Source organism: Microtus oregoni, unplaced genomic scaffold (genome assembly GCF_018167655.1).
Source record: "Microtus oregoni isolate MIOR12 unplaced genomic scaffold, Mior012 000002F_ref0000024, whole genome shotgun sequence".
In the NCBI taxonomy this organism is placed as follows: Eukaryota; Metazoa; Chordata; class Mammalia; order Rodentia; family Cricetidae; genus Microtus; species Microtus oregoni.
In genome coordinates, this window is record NW_024543061.1 from 61,954,430 (window position 1) to 61,974,984 (window position 20,555).

Sequence of the window (20,555 nt, forward strand, 5' to 3'; positions counted from 1 at the left end):
CAGGTCTAGAACTCACTGTGCTGCCTAATTTAGCCTCAAACTCATAAAAGCTCTTTTACTTTCTTTTTTCTTCTTCTTCTTTTTTTTTATTGGTACCCTGACTCCCAGTTTCTGTGGGAGACTAGAAACCTAACTTGCAGGTACCAGGGCTCCAATTTTTTTTTAAAGATTTATTTATTTATTATGTATACAGTGTTCTGCCTGCATGTACACCTGCAGGCCAGAAGAGGGCACCAGATCTCATTACAGATGGTTGTGAGCCACCATGTGGTTGCTGGGAATTGAACTCGGGACCTCTTGAAGAACAGCCAGTGCTCTTAACCTCTGAGCCATCTCTCCAGCCCCGGAAGCTCTTTTAAGATTATTATAAATGTAAACCAGGTGGTGGTGGAGCATACCTTTAATCCCTTTAATCCCAACACTCAGGTGACAAAGGCAGGTGGGTTTCTGTGAGTTCGAGGCTAGCCTGGTCAAAAGAGTGGGTTCCAGAATGGGCCCCAAAGCTACAGAGAAACCGTCTCAAAAAATTAAAAAGAAATATTATAAGTGTAAAGCACCTTGTTGTCTATGTGCGCATGCATGCATGTGTGTGTGCGCACGCGCGCGCACGTGTGTGTGTGTGTGTGTGTGTGTGTGTGTGTGTGTGGTGTGCATATGAAGGTTATGGGACAGCTTTCTGGGGTTGGTTCTCTCCATTTTCGTGTGGGTTCTGAGGGTTAAACTCAGGTCACCACGCTTGTGCAGCGAGCATCTTTACCTGCTCAGTCATCTCATAGGCCCTTAGCCTTGTGGTTGGTTCTAATTTGTATTTTTATAGAGTCTAATGATGTTGGACATAGTATTTTTTTAAAGATTTATTTATTATGTATATGACAGCTTCATTGACTTTATGCCAGAAGAGGACATCAGATCCTGCTATAGATGGTAGTGAGCCACCATGTGGTTGCTGGGAATTGAACTCAGGACCTCTGGAAGAGCAGCCAATGCTCTTAACCATTGAGCCATCTCTCCAGCCCAATGTTGAACATACTTTTATGTGCTTATTGGCTATTTGTGTATCTTTGGAGAAATCTCTGTTTCCTGTCTATAAGTCAGGGTTCTCTAGAGTCCCAGATTTTATGGGATGAATTTCTCTCTCATTTGGCTGCAGTCCAAAAATGGCTAGAAAGTCCAGTGAGTTAGTAGCCTCTCTGTCCTATGAGGCTGGGTGTCTCAGCTGGTCCTCAGTATCTGCTGAAATCATGAAGAAGCAGGCTCCGATGCCAGTGGAGGGGTGGGTGTGCTGACAAGGCGAGGGCAAGCAGGCAAAGAGCAAACCATTCTTTCTTCCACTGTCTTTCCGTAGGCCTCCAACAGAAGGTGTGGCCCAGGTTTACCTCCTAAGTCATCTCATAGGCCCTTAGCCCTGTGGTTGGTTCTCATTTGTATTTTTGTAGAGTCTAGTGCCTTCCAGCCTCACGGTCTGGGTAAAGGCGTGTTCCAGATCACAAATGTGCCTCCCTTGCTGGAGTATAGTTCATTCCAGATATAGTCAAGTTGACAACCAAGAACACCCATCTCACTGCCCTTTTTCCATTTCTGAGTGGGTTATTTATCTTTTAGCGTTGAGCTTTAAGGATTCCTTATATGTTCTGGATACCAGACTTTTATCTGATATGTTGTTTCTGGGTGCTTTCTTCCGTTTCATGGTTTGTTTTGTTTGTTTGTTTGTTTTTTAACTTTGCTGGTTTACTTCCTGCTACTAGATTTTCATTTTGATGAGGGTCAGTGTTTGTTTTCTTTAATTTCTAATGATGCTGCTTCAGAAAGCTTTGCCTAAGTTTCATAGCTTTATCTCATATTTAGGTCTCTGGTTGGTTTTTTGTGGTGTGTGTGTGTGTGTGTGTGTGTGTGTGTGTGTTTGAAGTAACAGTTGATTGATTTCTTTGCATTAGAATATCTAGTTGTTCTAGACCATGTATTGAAAACATTATTCTTTCCTTGATACCCCTTTCAAGAATCAGTTGACAGAATTTCATACATGTATATAATGAAATTTAATCATATGTATCCCCCATTTCCTGCTGTATGACCCCACAGTCCCGCCACCCAATTTCATGGCCTTGATTTATAATGTTGTTCTGACTTTGCAGTATGCCAGATGCTATACTCTTGTCAATATGACTAAACAAGAAAAGGAAATAAAAGGTTAGAGGTTTAAAGAGAAGAAATGAAATTATCATTATTCCTAGATAACATTGCATAGAAAAGTCAGTAGAATTTGTAGAATTGATAGAAAATCTCACAAAATTTACATAAACAATCTAGTACACTTCTATTTACCACCACCTACCAGAAAGTACACTCATTGAAAGTCTTATTTATTTATTTATTTATTTATTTATTTAAAAAACAAAAATCGGTTGGCAGGATGAGATGTCATTGCATGTGAATTTTAGGAATCCGGAGCAGGAAAATGGTCAGTTTGAAGCCAATCGGGCTTCAGCATAGTGAGATTTGGTTTTAAAAAATAAGAACTATGGGCTGGAGAGATAGGCTGGATCAGTGGTTAACAGTACTGACTAGTCTTCCAGAGGATCTGGGTTCAATTTCTAGCACCCACATGGCAGCTCACAATTGTCTGTAACTCCAGTTCCAAGGGATCTGACACCCTTATATAGATGTACATGCAAGCAAAACATCCCATTGCACATAAAAAAGAATAAATAAATCTTTAAAGAAAAATTTCAAAAACTCAAAAAAATCTGAAATCTATTGATGATAAATATATATAGTTCTAGTTTTTAATTAAATTCTGTATGTTTTATTATAATCTATGTTTTTGTCTGAGACTGTCTCATATAGTACTCCCATCCTCTGGACAGTGAGTCCAGTGCAGGGGGCTTCCTGCCGTCGCTGTTTAAAACCTACAAACTTGGTAGTTGATAATCAGGTTCTTGTTTGTTTTGTTTTTGTTTTAATTTATTTTGTTTTGCTGTGATAAATAAACACGAAGACCAAAAGCAGCTTGGGGAGGAAAGGGTATTATACACAGTTGGTCATTGAGGGAAACCAAGGTAGGAACTTAAGCAGGGCAGAAAACCAGAAGTAGGAACTGAAGCAGAGGCCAAAGAGGAATGTTGCTTACTGGCTTGCTCCTCATGACTTCCTCAGACTGTAGGTTTTTTGTTTGTTTGTTTTTGTTTTTCAAGACAGGGTTTCACTGTATAGCCCTTTCTGTCCTCACTTGACCCTATCTTGTATCAAGTTGACCAAAAACTAACCAGCCCCGACCTCACTGTGTTTTGATGGCCTAGAATTCACAGGAGATTCACCCATTTCTGTCTCCCAATTGAGATTAAAAGAGTGTACCACCACGCCCAGCCACTTAATTAACACTTAATTAATTAATTTATTTGAGGCAATCTCACTATGTAGCTTTTGCTATCCTGGAATTTACTATATAGATTGGACTAGCCTCAAATTCATAGAGATCCATTTCCCTCCACCTCTTGAGTGCTGGTTAAAGATGTGTACCACCATTCCAGCCTAAAAATTATTTTTTTAGGTTCATTTATTTTATATTAGGCATCTGAGTGTTTTACCTGCCTATATGTATGTGTGCTCTGTGTACACCTGGTGCCTGCAAAGATCAAAAGAGTATCAGATAGCGAGAACTATCGTCATGAATGGCATTTGGGTTATGGGGATTAAACCCAAGTCCTCTGCAAGAGTAACAAAAAAGGCCATTTCTCCAGCCCCCCTCCCTTATAGATAATTTTAATATGTCCTTATATGGAAATTTGTAGATACAGAATTTACTTCTTAGATTTAGCCCATTCAAGTTGGCCAAAATGTGTTAGTTGTATTCAGTTTGAAATTTCAGGGCTGGGGTATAACAGCTGCTAACTCACTTAACTCCTTATTTGAAATGAAGTGGGTGGACGTTTAGTGTGCTCATGCCTATTTATCTTTGAAATACTTCCCCTGGATTCATTGAACAGGATTTATGCTACATTGGCCCTACTGTGTAGTTCTGTGCTATAGAATGTCTGGGTGGAGAGGATTAATTAGATGAAGATCATTGAATCTGCCTGTCCTTGGGTCGCTAGCTAGCTAGCCTTTTGTATCCTAACAGCAGTAGCCTTTTTATAATTTAGGCTTTCCACACGGTTTGTTATCAAGTATGACAGCTTGTCATGTGTAATCAGCATCATGTCAGTGTCATGAGAACAGCACTCCTCTGATCAGCTGCTTCTTAATCTGGTGGGGTGTGAGCATATGGTAACCAAGACATTGTCATTCACTGTGTGGGTTGGTGGTAGCGCCAGGGGCTGTGTGGGTCTGTTTGTTTAGGATGTGCATGTCCTCCAGAAAGAGGCTGATGACAGATGGCATCTCTTATTTCTTATTTGATACTGCATCAAAAATTATTCATACATTCTAGGGTTCAGTAATAAGCCACATAACAGAACGATTCATATTCTCTCTCTCTCTCTCTCTCTCTCTCTCTCTCTCTCCCTCTCTCTCTCTCTCTCTCTGTCCTTGAACCTATAACAGTTCTGCTTCAGTGTGTCCCAAATGCTGGAATTACAGGCATTAGCCACTCCAGGCAGAGGATTTGTTTTTCAGTGCTGCTTCTTCATGAACCATTGGTGCATGGGCAAATGATGAGGACGGGTTGATTTACAGACTCAGTTTAGAGCTAAGCTCCTGTGCCTTGGTTATTGAATACAGTTCTCATAAGTGTGGAGGCAGGAGTTGAGGTCTGCTTTCTTGTTACCTTTCTTCGTATTCTCTGTGTCACCACTGCCATTAATAAATCTATATTATCTATTGCCCTGTATGTGTGGTTAGTCAGTTTTCATGCTCTCTTATAGAAAAATCACTTCTCAATTTCTAACTTCTTCCCCCCCTTTTTTTTTTTTTGCCAATACGTTATGTCCACTGTAACCCTTTATTTAGGTACATACCACAGTAGATAGTGACAGCCACCACTGTCAAGACCTGTTTGACACAAGTCTTAGACAAAGAAAGTGTCAGAGTATTTGTAATCTGGTCAGAACAAATGGTAATGCAGGCTGGAGTACTTGGAAGTGTTTACCCACATGGACAGCACAGGCTAACTGATACTGAAAGGCTTGTACTACTCAGGCGTAGGAAAGTGACCCTGAAGAGTGTGAATGGAGCTTACCTAGAAGCATAAAACCCTAGGTTCAATCCCCAGCCTGCCTAAAACTGGGCATGGTAGCACAGTCAGAAGTTCAAAGTCACCCTTAACTATAACAGTGATCTTAAGTCCAACCTGGGAAACTTTGTCTTAAAAAAAAAAATCACTAAAGACTGAAGACATGATGGAAAAACAGACTTAAATTGGTCCTTTGAGGAATAATCAGGAAAAAGAGGAAGTTAATAAGGCACTACAGTAGAAATGAAGTTTAAGTGTTTTTATTTGTTGAATTGTGAAGAAACTGGGTTGCTTTTTTTTTTCTTTTGTTTTTTTGAGATAGGATTTCTCTGATGAAGGCATAAGTCACAAACAATCCCACACCAGTTTGGAATTATGATTAATATGGTGGTATTTATTTAAAGGGGAAAAAACTTACAGATCACCATCCCAGACAACAGCCCTCTGCGCAATCAGGAAGGAGTCTAGTCGCCGGAAACGGAGCAGGAAGCAAAAAGAGAGAGAGGAGGGAAGTGGCCGCATTTTTAAAGAGAGAGGTCACGCCCCAATGGGCTGGTATCTCAGCAGCTATTGGCGGAGGAGCAGAAGGACCTCCCGCAATATCTCTGTGTTGTCATGGCTGTCCTAGAACTCGCTCTAGACCAGGCTGGTTTAGAATTTACAGAGATCCGCCTGCCTCTGCCCTCCAGAGTGCTGGGATTAAAGGTGTGCAACACCATCACCAGACCTGGGTTGCTTTAAAAAAAAAATCTTCACTATACATAATTCAGTGTGGCTTCAAAGTATGCCTGTTGGAGCCAGGCGTTATGACACATGCTAGAAATCTCAGCAGCCGGAATATGGGACACAAGGGTCGTGATTGGATGCCAGCCAGGTCTGTTTAGTAAGATCCTGTTTTAACTCCTTCCCTCTTAAAAAGTATGTGATGGGAATGAGGAGCTAACTCAGTTAATAAACTACCGATTGTGCAAACATAAGAACTTGAGGTTGGATCCCCAGCACCCACGTGGTAAAAGCTGGACGCAGTAGCACTGGTTTGTAACCCTGGTATAGGGGCAGGCAGGACAGATGAACCCGTAGAGCTTGTGGGCTAGCTAGTATGCCCCAGGTTCCGCAAAGACCGTTTCAAAGAACAAGGTGGAGGGGCTGGAGAGATGACTCTTCCAAAGGTTCTGGGTTCTGTGGCGGCTTAAAACTGTTTGTAACTCCAGTTCTAGGGAACACAGTGTTGTCTTCTGGCCTTCATGAGTACCAGGATGCATGTGGTGTACAGAAAGAAATCCATTCAGGCAAAACACTCATACACTATACAGAAAAGTAAGGTAGAAAACCATCGAGAAAGAAACCTAATGTTGGCCTCTGTCTTTCACTTACATGTATGAGTATGATTGCATTCACGCTTGTATACACCTCCCCCCCAACACACACACACACACACACACACACACACACACTCACTCACTCTATGGAAACATCTAAGGAATAAGGGAAGTAGGAGCACTGTAGATTTCCGTGGTGAGAACAACATCAAAGCTGTGTTATCCATGTTCCTAGATCTCTAGCATTGCTTAGCGAATTGATTCTTAGTCAAAGCCAAGAACAGCTGGTTGGCGGTGGCGCCTGCCTTTAATCCCAGCACTCAGGAGGCAGAGGCAGGCGGATCTCTGTGAGTTCGAGACCAGTCTGCTCTACAAGAGCTAGTTCCAGGACAGGCTCCAAAGCTACACAGAAACCCTGTCTCTAAAAAAACACACACACACACACAGTATCTGTCTGCATGTATGTTTAACAGGCCAGAAGAAGTTCTGGGATCAAAGTCAGGGTGTTTGAACAGGTGCTCTTCACTGATCTACACCTCAGCCTTGTTATTTATTGTTGCAAAAAATACCTTCTAGCTTTGATAATAAAATTTGATTTTTTGTTTTCTGACTTAATACTAAGTGTAAATAGTTCTGTTTTTTGGAAATAGGGTACCACTATGTTGCCCAGGCTGGCTCTTTCTTATACTCCTGATCTAAGGAGACTCCTCCTGCTAAGGCCTCCCTCCACATGTGGCTACTACAACTGTCTGTATCTAATGGCTTATCTGTCCCTCTTTCCATAGTTAACCTCTCTTGTTTTCTCTTGTTTATTTCAGGTGATGTAACCCCACAGTCTCTGGACCCAGAAGTTTTATTAAAAGTTAAATCTGAGATTGAAGAAGAACTCAAATCCTTGGACAAAGACGTCTCTGAAGGTCTGTTCCTTCTTCCCTTCCTGAGCAATGAGTAGATCTGTCAGTTCTGGTTATTGTCCATTTAGTTCTCTCTCTGTGTCTCTGTCTGTCTCTGTTTTTGTTCCCCTCTCTCTCTTTCTTTTGTTGTTTGTCATCATTTTTATTTTATTTTATTTGGTTTTTCGAGACAGGGTTTCTTAGTGTAGCTTTGGAGCCTATCTTGGAACTAGCTCTTGTAGACCAGGCTGACCTCAAACTCACAGAGATCCACCTGCCTCTGCCTCCCAAGTGCTGGGATTAAAGGCATGCGCCACCACTGCCCTGCTGTCGTTTTAATTTTTGAGGTAGGGTTTCACCATGTAACTGGCTGGCCTCGAACCCCCAGCAATCTAACTGCCTCTGCTTCCAGTGCTAGGATTAAAGATGTGTACTGCTGCTGCTGCCTTCTCCTCCAGAGATTTGTTTATTTGTGTGCTTAGAGGTTCATGGTATCCAATGTGAATTCTCCGCTGTGGAGCAGGCCTCACCGTCAGAAGATGATTTTTATGACCTTTTTTTTTTTTGCCAAAATATACATTTAAAATTATATTTTATCTTGAAAACATTGTAATTACATCATTTTCCCCTTTCTTTCCTTTCCTCTCCAGCCCCCCCATATACCTCTCCCATACTTTCTTCAAATTCATCTCCTCTTCTTTAAAAATTGTTATTACTTGTGTGTGTATATGTATGTGTGTGTACCTAAATATATAAAATGTAATAGCTTTCAATAAAAACAACTGTTAGTTGGGAAAGAAAATTAATAAAAATTTATGAACAAACTAGTCATGCTGATTTGTGCTTATAGTCCTAGCACTTGGGAGGGTGAGGGACAAAGGTCCTTGTTAGTTTGAGGCTATCCTGGGCTGCATAGTAAACACCATGGGAACCTAGGCTACAATGAGACAAATGCTGGCAAGAGCAGAGAAAGGAAGAAAGGAAGGAAGGTAGGAAGGAAGGAAGGAAGGTAGGAAGGAAGGAAGGAAGGAAAGAAGGAAGGAAAAGAAAATAAAGTAAATTTACAAATAAACAATTCATGGTGGTTTATGCTTATAATCCCAGTACTTGAGAGACTGAGCTAGGAGAATCATGAGTTCAAAGCCAGCCTGGGCTAAATAGGAAGGCCTCCAGCTGAAAAACAAAACAATAGCACCTCAAAATTTAGGACCAATCAATTTTGTGTTCCAGACAAGATTAATATGTATAATGATCTTTCCAAGTACCTTAAAATTCCTGTCCCTAACAGTACATAATACCTTAGTTTTGTAGACTCTCATAAAGATACCCCTTTCTTTTCTTTCTGGGTTGTTTTTTTTGTTTTTTGTTTTTTTTTTCTTTTTTTTCTGGGGGCAGGGTGTCGTTGGATCCTAGGTTGGCCTCAGATTCACAGGCAAGGCTGGTCTTGAACTCCTGTCATTCTACCTCCATTCCCTTAGTGTGCTACCAGGCTCAGCTTTCTTTTGATTTTTTTCTTTTTTTTGACACAAACTCGTGCTGTATAGCCCAACTGACCTGGGACTCACTGTGTAGCCCAGGCAGGCTGCTTTCTTGAGATCTTCCTGCCTCAGACAACCCTGAGTGTCAAGATTATAGGTGTGCACCATTACACCTGGCTTATAGCACAACTTATGGTCCTATTTATTTTCTTGTCGTTCTTTTAGCTTTTATTTATTTTATGTGTATGGGTGTTTTGTCTGTATGTATGTCTGTGTACCATGTGCATGCAGTGCCAATGGAGTCCTCCCAGAAGAGGGCTTTGGATTCCCTGGGTCTTTGTGCTAGGACTCAAACCCTGGTCCCCTGGAAGAGCAGCAAGTGCTTTAATCACTAGCAATCTCTCCAGCCCCGGCACCATTTATTAATTTTGATTTTTCTTTTATCTTGTCTTCAGCCTTCACCAGCACAGGCTTTGACTGTCACACCTCACCAGTGTTTAGCCCAGCTAACCCCGAAAGCTCAATAGAAGACTGCTTGGCCCATCTTGGAGAAAGAGTGTCCCAGGAGCTGAAAGAGCCTTTGCATAAAGCATTGCAAGTGATTCTCAGCCAGTGAGTTGCAGCTGCCAAGTGAAGGGTGCTTCTCTGAGCAGTCTGGGTGGCACACGGTGCTGGGCTGGCTGAGGCTTTGCTTCAGGCGGTCACCCTTCCTCCTTCTCCCTCCTAAAGCTTCTGCTTTGTCTCGAAGCAGGGATCAAATATTCCACCAGAGATCTGATGGTTTTTACTTACCTGTTGAGCTGTCAGGTTTCAACAGATGCACTTACTGTGTTATAAACACAAGCTATTGCCTTTGTCCTAATCATTCCTTGTCTCTGGTCATCTGTATTCATAGATATATGAATATGGCTGGGGCTTTGTGTACTGTAATGTGTGATTAGCATTATCTTTGTATTTTAGATGGCTGTATTTAGTATTGTATCTGTATCACAGATACTGTTATCCTTTGGGGTTGCACATCTGCCTGTGAAGCTACTTCTATATTCCTGCAGGGAACTCCTTTCCAGCTGTGGCCCTCACTGTACTAAAACTAACATTGAGAAGTTAGTGAAAATACAAGGATGCTAAAATAGAACCGATTCACTTATGATAAGTCTCATTGAGGAATTAATATGAATTACAGCATTAGTGTGAATTGATGAAGATGGATCATTGTAGTGATGAGGGCGGCGGGCTGCGGCCTGGCTCCCAGCTAGCTTTACCCAAAATAATTACACGGAAACTGTATTCTTTTTTTTTTTTTTAAGATTTATTATTTATGTATACAACATTCTGCCTCCATGTATGCTGACACACCAGAAGAGGGCGCCAGATCTCATTACAGATGATTGTGACCCACCATGTGGTTGCTGGGAATTGAACTCACGACCTGTGGAAGAACAGCCAGTCCTCTTAACCACTGAGCCATCTCTCCAGCCCCCTCTTTTTTTTTTAATTTATTATTTATTATTTATTATGTATACAATATTCTTTCTGTGTGTATGCCTGCTGGCCAGAAGAGGGCACCAGACCCCATTACAGATGGTTGTGAGCCACCATGTGGTTGCTGGGAATTGAACTCAGGACCTTTGGTAGAGCAGGCAATGCTCTTAACCTCGAGCCATCTCTCCAGTCCCGAAACTGTATTCTTTTAACCACTGCTTGACCCATTATCTCTAGCCTCTTCCTTGCTAATTCTCACATCTTGGTTAACCCATTTCTATTAATGTGTGTAGCACTACGAGGTGGTGGCTTACCAGAAAAGATTCTAGCCTACATCCGTCTAGGGTCGGGGAATCATGGCGACTGCCTCACTTCCCTTCTTTCCAGCATTCTGTTCTGTTTACTCCGCCTACCTAATTTTCTGTCCTATCAAAGGGCCAAGGCAGTTTCTTTATTAACCAATGAAAGTAACACATAGGCAGATGACCCTCCTCCATCAGATCATTTAGGAAATTTGTTCCTCACCAAAAGGTGGAAATTCAGATGGCAAATTGCTGTTGTAGTTACTGTTATGTAGTCAAGGTTTAGAGTGTGCTGTGTTCTTAGCAGGAAGCAGTTAGGGTTTCCATATATTCTGGTGAAAGGAGCATATATAAAATCCTTAGTTATACTCAGTGAAGCGAAACCATAGGTGGATTTTCTACCTCAGACACAAGAGTAGAGGATGGTATGAGTGGCCAGGAAATAAAGCTTAAGTAGGAAATTTGGGTTCACAGCATGACTAAAGACTAGCAGGGCTGCTGTCCTAGCTCTGAGGGCCTGGCGGGGAAGGGTGAATTGAGTAGGGTTTGCTAAGACTCTCTGTCCTTAAATGTTCAAATATTGTACATACTGAGATTACAACCTTAAAAGATCATGCTTTGTTTTCTTTGTCTTTTTTGAGACAAGGTCTCACTGTAGCCCAGGTTTGGCCTTAAATCATAGAACTCATTTATCTCTGCCTCTCAAGTGCTGAGTTAAGGAATGTGCCACCACGATGCCTGGCCTTTAAGATTTGTTTTTATTTTTATTTATATGTATGTTGATGCCGAGAAGGCCAGAAAAGGTTGAGTCTCCTTGACTAGGAATTACAGGCCCCATCGTGGGTGCTTGGAACTGAACAGGGGTAGGAAGTGCTCTTAATCTTAACTGCTGAGTCATCTCTCCTTTATGAAAATCATTTCATTCTTCCTATGTCAGTTTTTCATTTACTCATTGTAACTTGGCTGGGATATTACCAACTCTCTAATGAACAGAATGGTATAATTTTGCTTTTTGTAACAGGGTCTCTTACTATGGAGTCTTAGCTGGCCTGGAACTCACAAAGATTCACCTTGCCTCTGCCTTCCAAGTAATAGGTAGGGTTAAAGGTTTGTGCTACCGTGCCCTGCGTTGTTTTTTTTTTTTTTTTTTAATTTAAGAGAATTCTGGTTTAGATGAATATTTAGTTTTCCTGAAACCTTAAATAGTGGCACAGTTATTTTTTAAGTTGGTTATATAGCAAATAAGTTTGTTCAAAAGTCAGTCTTTTGAAAGTTTGAAGCTGTTACTGACACCCTGGAAACAGTGCAGTTGTACAGGTGGAAATATCTCCTACTCCAAATGCTTTTGCCAAAGTGGGAAATTCATCTTAACTCTTTATACAAAATACCTTTGATTTCTGTAGGCCCCTTTCTTCTCTTTACTCTGAGACCAGAGAAAGAAGGCTGATCATTCAGCTACTTGCTTTCCTATGTATTAAAACATGAGTGTTTGAACCTGCTACATGTTTCATATGCATGTATATGTGTACATATAATGTTTTAAATCATATTTCATTCTGAAGGATGATAAAGTCCTTAGCCTGATAGCCAAACTACCTGTAAGGACTGCAGTGGCCCACAGCAGCATCAGTTCAGAACAGGAAGTGAAGGGACTGGTAGCCGCAAGTGAAGCCTCAGGGAGCTAGAGGTAGGTGGATGATGTAGTATCTGGTGAAATTCCAGTTGTACAGGATTCTAGTGTGGAGCCCAATACTTCTAGAAGAGTCCTGAGCACTAATAAGAAGTGGCTTCAGCCAGGTAGTACTCCTGGGTGTGCTGTGCTTAAAGCAGCACTGTGGTGGTCAGTGCTGGTTTGTGTAGCGGACCTAGCTGTGCTGTCAGGGCTGTTTCCAGAGTCTCTAGTCTTTAGACACAGTGAAGGCAGAAACATCTGCAAACACATAAAACAGGACATTAACGAAATTTTTAACATATTTTAAATCAGTATAGTCAAAGTATTTTAAATATTCAAAAATTATTAGTGAGATATTTCATTCTTTTTTTCCTTTGCGACTCTTTGAAATACAAAGTGTGTTAATATTTTAGGCACAATAACCACATTTCAGATTCTTTGTAGCTACATGTGATATTTAGACATTTTTGTGGCATATATCAAAATCCTAACTTGAGCCAGGTGGTGGCCTTTAATCCCAGCACTCAGGAGGCAGAAGCAGGCGGATTTCTGCATTCGAGGCCAGCTTGGTTCACAGATTGAGGTCCAGGATGGCCAAGTCTAAACAGAGAAACTCTGTCTTTACAACAAAACAAAGCAAAAACCCTAACTAGAAATGGAAGTAGTGTGCTATTGGAGTCAATCCGGCTGGGTGTTTGCCTGGCGTGCTTTTGGGATATGTAGTCTCTTAGCTTTTCCCAACTTTGCCTTCCTAATGTGTAGGGATAATATGTGATGTAATGTAATATAAATGTGAAAAATATAAAACCTAATATGTTAGACCACTAATAAGTGGTAGTTTTTATTGTTGTCTGTATTAATCTGCTAAGAGGTTGCAGACTAGAGTAGTCAGAACAGAAAATGCTTCTGGAATTGGATTTTTAAAACCTATAAAGCATGGCCCCTCCTACTTCCTATTTTCTTGTTTTACTTATGTTTTCTTGAGATAAGTTGACCTCAAACCCAGCGATCCATCTGCCCGTGTCTCCTGCTGGGGTTAAAGGTGTTGCGTCCACTGTCTGGTTTAGGCTTTTGCCTTTAAAAAAAAAAAAAGCCAGATTGTATTTTCACTGAGTTAAGTTTTACACGTTACTATTTGATTCTTTAATTTTGGGATTTGATATTTGTAATTCAGGCATTTATCTGTAACAGAGATAAATTCCAAGTAATTAAAAAATTACTAGAATATATATTTATCTTGATTTAAGTTTTACATGTTACTATTTGATTCTTTAATTTTGGGATTTATATCTGTAATTCAGGCATTTATCTGTAACAGAGATAAATTCCAAGTAATTAAAACACAATGACTAGAATATATATTTATCTTGATACACTGCTATAACAACCTCCTCAGCAGTGTAGGGAATGTTTGGGGGAAAATATATACCAAATATTAAAAGCCATATCATGAAAAAAAAATCAATCTGTTCAGAAAGTTTAGCAGCACGGTAGTGTCTGTATATTTATTCATCTGAAATTAAGCCCTTTTTTGTGACGCAGACTTTTAAAACACTCTCTACAGGCCACTGACGTATCAGGCCTACCGCGACTGCACAGCGGAGACTGCAGCTCATACCGGCGGATGGAATAAGGTAGTCACCAAGTTATCTTCACTAAGAATAAAGCATAGAGAGAACTCTTACTCTTAGCACTAATTAATGTAGAAGTCCAAACTATGTTAAGTGGATAGTTTGCTTTACTGTTTTCTTAAATTAATGCGCAGGGTTCCACAATGTGCCCTGTGGTCTCTCTCCTTTGCTGTGCTCTGAGTTCTCTGTCATTTCTTGATTTCTTTGTGTTAAACATGATATTTGTCCCCAGATAGTTACTTGTTAGCATGTGAGTTAACATGTCTTAGAGAAGAATGAGATATTCATTTAGATACATCTTCTGGTTCTTTTAAAAAATTAATGCCACGCTGGGCGGTGGTGGTGCACGCCTTTAATCCTAGCACTTGGAAGGCAGAGGCAGGCGGATCTTGTGAGTTTGAGACAGCCTGGTCTGCAGACTGAGTTCCAGGACAGCTGGGGCTGTCACACAGAAAAACCCTGCCTTGTAAAACAAAACAAAACAAAACAAACGAACAAAAAAATTAACGCCGTTTTTGATTTTATAGTTTACATAGTAGTGTGTCTCATGTGGTATCTCATTTGATCATTCCAGACTCTCCTTTGAAGAATGCACAGTGGATTTTATTGTCCTATGTTGGGGCTGGAAGGGGTGGGATATCCTGCTGACTGGATTTTGCACTCTACTGGAGAACTGCATTCCCAGTATAATGAGCTTTGTTCTGTTATTTGTTTACTTAGGTGGATGACTGTTCAGGAAAGGGTTAAGCTTGTGTAGGATCTCTTGACTAGCAACCAGTTCACATTTGCCTTTCCACTGTGTTGTGTGATTATCCCTTGTCTTATACTGTGCTGCCTGCCTGTTGCCTTGCAAAGGCAGATTGGGAGGAGATGACTGTGAAGAAGTCTAGCATGGCTAGCCCTGCTGGCCACAGCACACATAGTCTGTCTCTTGAAGCAGCTTCAGCATGCCTGCATCTTTCCTTGGTGGCTATTCAATGGTCTCCAGTGTCCCAGCGGCTTCATTGCAAACATCTTCCCACAGTAGCCTCTCAGAGCCTCTCCTGCAGGGACTCTGACCCTGCCACAGTTGCCTGGCCTCAGCAGCATTCTGGAACCATGGACAAGATTCCATTAATCTCTCAATCTTGCATCTTTCTTGTGTGTAAAGCCTCCTAGTACCACGTGGGTGATGCTGCCAAGTTCTGCTGCCAGCTCCAGATGGAGCCTGGCCCCTTGGATCACAGCTGCAGTAGTTTGTGTGTGCCAAGGTCTTTGTTTTTGAGCAGGGAACCCTTGCTGTATTCTTAGCTCTCTCCTTTCAAACAGATAAACCTTTTCACAAGCTACTGCCTTGAATTGAAGGGGTCTTGCGCTTAGGATAACTCTGCTGTCATCTATGGCAGAGCAGGAAGTTTGCCATTATGATTACAGCCTCTCTTCCATACATGCCTTGGTGCAACTTTATATTTGCTTATACTCTTTTCCTTGCCAAACTGCACATTTTTACTGTCTTTCTGCCCATTCTTTGTCAGGGAATTGAATAAAATGTGAATAAAGGTATGCCAGGAGACGGTACCCTTTCTGATGCTGAAAGGCCCCTAGACATTCCAGTCCAAGAATTTCTCAGGGAAAGATATTCCCCGTGAGGAATACTGTTGTCCTGTGAGGGAATTACTCAGAATAAGAATAAGAAGAGAAAGCTGGGCGATGGTGGCGCACGCCTTTAATCCCAGCACTTGGGAGGCAGAGGCAGGCGGATCTCTGTGAGTTCGAGACCAGCCTGGTCTACCGAGCTAGCTCCAGGACAGGCTCCAAAGCCACAGAGAAACCCTGTCTCGAAAAACCAAAAAAAAAAAAACAAAAAAAACAAAAAAAAAACAAGAATAAGAAGAGAAGACTGTTTGCTTAATCTTTCTTGTAATTTTATTTATTTTTTTTGAGTCAGGACTTCATGTCCTTTAGGCTGCCCTGGAACTCACCGTGTAGCTGAGGATGATCTTGAACTCCTGGTTTGCCTGTCTCCACCTCCTTGGTGCTAGGATTACAGGCATGTACCTCAGTGGCTGTTTCTCTAGTGCTCAGGATCAAACCTAGGCCTTCACTCATGCTAGGCAGTCTACCAGCTAAACCATATTCCTTGTCCTTTCTTAATCACTAGAAAGGTGAATATGAGACCTTCTTGGAATGACTACGCCCTGAATTTTCTTTTCTTTTTTTAGTTTTTTGAGACGTTTCTCTGTGTAACAGTCCTGGCTGTCCGGGAAATCCCCTTGTAGTCCAGGCTGACCTCAAACTCCAGAGGTCTGCCTGCCTCTGCCTCCTAGGTACTGGGGGATAAAGGTGTGTGCCACCACCGCCTGGTCTGAATCCTTTTAATATTAAAAAAAAGACAAAAATGCAGACTACTAAAAAATAATGATTTAGTTTTAGATTATGTAGAATACTTGTGAATAATTCAGTTGGTATAAATGAGCTGTAGAAGTGACTTAACTTTTCCTGGTTTTGGTTTTTGAACAGCATTTCATTACAGCCCAAGCTAACCTCAGGATAACTATGTGGCCAGGGATGGGCTTCAACTTCTAAACTTTGCGTTATTAGCATGTAATGTTCTGTTTTACAAGCTTGAACCACACCACCTAGTTTTGTGTTGCTTCATGGCTGCTAAACAAGTACTGAGCTCCACCCTTAGCCCTGCTTAGAGCAACTCCTAATGTTTCTTGTACAGGAAAGTTAAAGTATGTAAAGATAATCTACGTTAGTGCTCCCAAACTGGGCAAGGTAGAGGAAGGAATCAGGAGTTCAGGACCATCCTCAGCTATGTGATGATCTCCAGGCCAGCCCGCTACATGAGACCTTATCTCAAACAAAACCAAAAACATAAATAAAATACAAATAGAAGTGAGTGGGTCTGAAGGTCCATTAAGAAGGGCCTGTCAGCCGGGCGGTGGTGGTGCACGCCTTTAATCCCAGCACTTGGGAGGCAGAGGCAGGCGGATCTTTGTGAGTTCGAGACCAGCCTGGTCTACAAGAGCTAGTTCCAGGACAGGCTCCAAAACCACAGAGAAACCCTGTCTCGAAAAACTTAAAAAAAAAAAAAAAAAAAAAAAGAAGGGCCTGTCAGATAAGTAAGCCTGGTGTGATGGTTGCTTAATAATTTCTGTGAGTTGAGTGTGGTGGTGCAGATGTAATCCTAGTATTAGAGGTAGAAGCAGGAGGATCAGTAGTTCAAGGCGAGCCTCAGCTATGTGAGACCCTCTCTTAAGCAAAACAGACAGGGCTGGCAGAATGACTTAGCAGGTAAAGGTGCTTGCCACCAAGCCTGATGGCCTCAGTTTGACCAGTGGGATCCCTGGTAGGAGAGGCAGACTGCCAGTGTTGTTCTCTGACCTCACACGCCCTATGGTGCACTCTCAGACTGCTCCCTCCCCAGCAATGCATGCGTGGTCTTTAAAACCTCAGAGCGGTGTGAGGAATGAGTCATATGTCAGACATGTAGCAACAAGAATATTAGCAGGAAAAGAGAAAGTGCTGCAGTTCATAAAATGAAATGTCTGAACGCTGCCATTCAAGACTAGTTAGCATGGAAGGAAAATGAGAACAGATGGGTTAGATGACAGCTGTCCAGAGTGGATAGAGGGACTGCACCCCAAGCTGAAGTGACAGGAGAGAAAGCTTCTCACATTTGTTACTCATTTATTTTATATAAAATGAGATAGCTGCTTTTTGATAGACGTGGAAGAGGTAACTTGTAACAGGTGAAAGGAAATGTTATTTTATATGATGGCTCATAAAGTAAGATGTGTACAGTTCATTTCCCCAATAAACAATAGGAGATTGAGCATGCCTAACGTCAGAATGTCACACACTTCTGGATGATTATAGGAGATTAGAATGCTTTGTCGCAGAGGACACCCAGGCCTGTGCAGCTGATCTGAGTTTGCAGGATTCTCAAACCATCCTTTGCCTGCTCCTGCCCAATCATTTTGTTTTAGACAGCTTGATGCGTTTTCTTATGGAAAAGACCTATCTTATTCTAATAGCCCTATTTCCATTTCCATTAGTGGTAAGAAAAGTTTTTAATGTATTTTGAGCTGGAGTTCTTTGAGAATATCAAACAATGAAGATGTGTGTTGTATCTTCATTCAGACTTCAAAGTGGATTCCTTCGAGAATCCAAAGCCAAGGAATATTAGTAGAAAGCATGAACTCATTTTCAAAGTTTGTTTTCTTTTAAGGAAATACTTTGCCATTCTGTTTTTTTCCTCTGTAATCCAGAAACAAGGAACTAAAATTGGTTTATTTCCTCATGCATTCCTTCTTAGGTCACAGAGAGACTTTGATGTTTTAGACAAAAGAGCCTGAGTGCAGATGGCATGCAGTTATTAACATTAGTTAATTTCCCCTCTTTTTCTTTCTTCTTCCCTCTCCTCCTCCTCCCCATCTCTAGCTTTTTCATTTGTGACATTAGGGAGAGATCCAGTTCCTTTGGTGCTCTGCCACCAAGGCATCTCCAGTCCTTTAGTTTTTGTTTTTATTTTTCTGTATGCATTATTTTTTGTTTTCAAAAGGAAGGCAGTAGACTCTAGTTAGTGTCTGTTGTAAATTATGATTATTTTAAATATCTAGCCATAGGATTATTTGGTATTGTCTTAGGAGGATTTTTATTGCTATGAAGAGACACCATGAGCACGGCAACTCTTACAAAGAAACCATTTAATTGAGGTGGCTCACTTACAGTTTCAGAGGTTCAGTCAGTTGTCGTCATGGTGGGGAGCATGGCAGCACACAGGCAGATGTGGTGCTGGAGCTGAGAGTGCTGCATCTTGACTCAGGGGCCACAGGAAGTCCACTGACTGTCACACTGAGTGAAGCTTGAGGAAAAAGACCTCAAAACCCATCCCACAAAAGGTGTGGCCCAGATTAAAGGTCTGGATTAAAGGCACTTGTCATCCTGCCTCCTCCAACAAGACCAAACTTCCTCCAAGGCCACACCTCCTAATAGTGCCACTCCTAATCCCCCATAATATTATGGGGACCAAATACATTCAGACTACCACAGGTATAGTTTACAATGCCTCTTTTTGTATTGGAGTTTGGTGACTTTCATAAGGTAGCTCATAGTTTTTAAGTTATTATTTTGCCAGATGTGATCACTCACCCATAATTTCAGCACTTGGGGGATCGAGGCAGGAGGATTGCCATGGGTGGAAACCAGCCTGTGTGGCAGCATGAGACCCTGGCTCAGAAAGAGCAACAATGAAAATTTTTTTCAAATACACAATAAAGTGTTTGGTGCAAAATGTAAAAAGTATAGAAATAAACCTGGTGTCAGTGGTGAACACCTTTAATCCCAGCATTTGGGAGGCAGAGGCAGGCAAATCTGAGTTCAAGGCCAACCTGGTCTAAAGAACAAGTTATAGGACAACCAGAGCTACACAGAGAAACCCTGTCATGACCCTTCCCTCCTCCCCCCCCAAAAAAAAGAGAAAGAAAAAAGTGCAGAAATACTAGAATCAAAGATAATAACTCTTCCCTCACCTGCCCTAATCACTAAGTTCCCTTAAGTGACTGTTACTAGTTTGTGTCTTTTTTCCCAGAGACTCTGTAAGTCATAGGTGTATGTGTGTTGACTTAAATTTTGGTAATTGGTGCATTAACAGTTTTTAGATTAGTCTTTGTTGAATTGTTTTTAGCATTTTGTAGCCACAAATAATTAAAAACCCAGAGATGGGTATTGTCATTCAACCTGAAGATCAGAAAAGCAAAGCAGCCAGCCACTAGAGAGCTCTTACCTCTATGAAATCTTCAGACTGAAAGAGAGCGAGTTCCTGCCTCATCCCGCCTTATATTCCTCTGTAGTACTGGGATTAAGGGCATGCACCACCACTGCTTGGTTTCTATGGCTGCCTAGTGTGGCTGCTGGGATTAAAGCTGTGTGCCATCATTGCCTGGCCTGTATGGCTGACTTGTGTGGCTGTTTGTGTTCTATCTTCAGGCAAGCCGTATTTATTAAAACACAGATGAAATATCACTACAGTATTTTTTGTTATAGTTAATTGTGTGAATTTCTGAATACATATGTTTCCCACATGGTTATTTTCACATAACAACTTTTTCTCCTCCCACTTGTATGAAATTTACATACAGTAGCTTGGAAATTTCTAGCAGGAGTTGATGTCTTAGCATCGAGAGAAGGAAATAACCACAACCATGTGTCTGCATTAACATTTTCAGTGGTTGAACATAAAATATAAGAATTCCAAGTTTTATGTTTTTCATGTTTTGTTCTTTGCATTCAAGGTTTTGGTGCCTCTAGTTTTGCTACAACAAATGCTTTTGGAATTGACACGACGCGGTCAAGAGCCCCTGAGCACACTGCTGCAGTTTGGCGTGACCTATCTGGAGGATCATGCAGCAGAGTTCATCGTGCAGCAAGGTGGCTGGGTATGAGCTTCTTAAAAAACGGTTTTTCTTTAATATAATTAAGACTTTTTAAAAGTTTTAGATATTTTTTATTTGCTGGGAAATCAACCTGGTGATGTTCACGGCAGGAAAGTCTCTACTGCCGAGTTACATCCCCAGCCCAGGCCATTCATGGGTTTGTTTTGCCCTGAACAGTGTAGGTTTTTG

The 20,555-nt window shown here is 41.4% G+C and overlaps 1 protein-coding gene across 3 annotated transcripts in view; it reads left to right on the forward strand.

The window, feature by feature from the left end:
• The window catches only part of Bcl2l13 (BCL2 like 13), a 48,480-nt gene that overhangs the window by 14,989 nt on the left and 12,936 nt on the right, over positions 1 to 20,555 (forward strand). For 2 of the 3 annotated variants that reach the window (XM_041645376.1, XM_041645387.1), the window contains exons 2-4: positions 7,305 to 7,403; positions 13,878 to 13,947; positions 20,226 to 20,369. In XM_041645376.1, coding sequence (XP_041501310.1) covers positions 20,256 to 20,369 — 114 coding nt within the window. In that variant the 5' untranslated portion in view covers positions 7,305 to 7,403; positions 13,878 to 13,947; positions 20,226 to 20,255. Of the gene's footprint in view, positions 1 to 7,304; positions 7,404 to 9,312; positions 9,470 to 13,877; positions 13,948 to 20,225; positions 20,370 to 20,555 lie in introns of all 3 variants that reach the window. The other variant, XM_041645368.1, reaches the window with a different exon arrangement.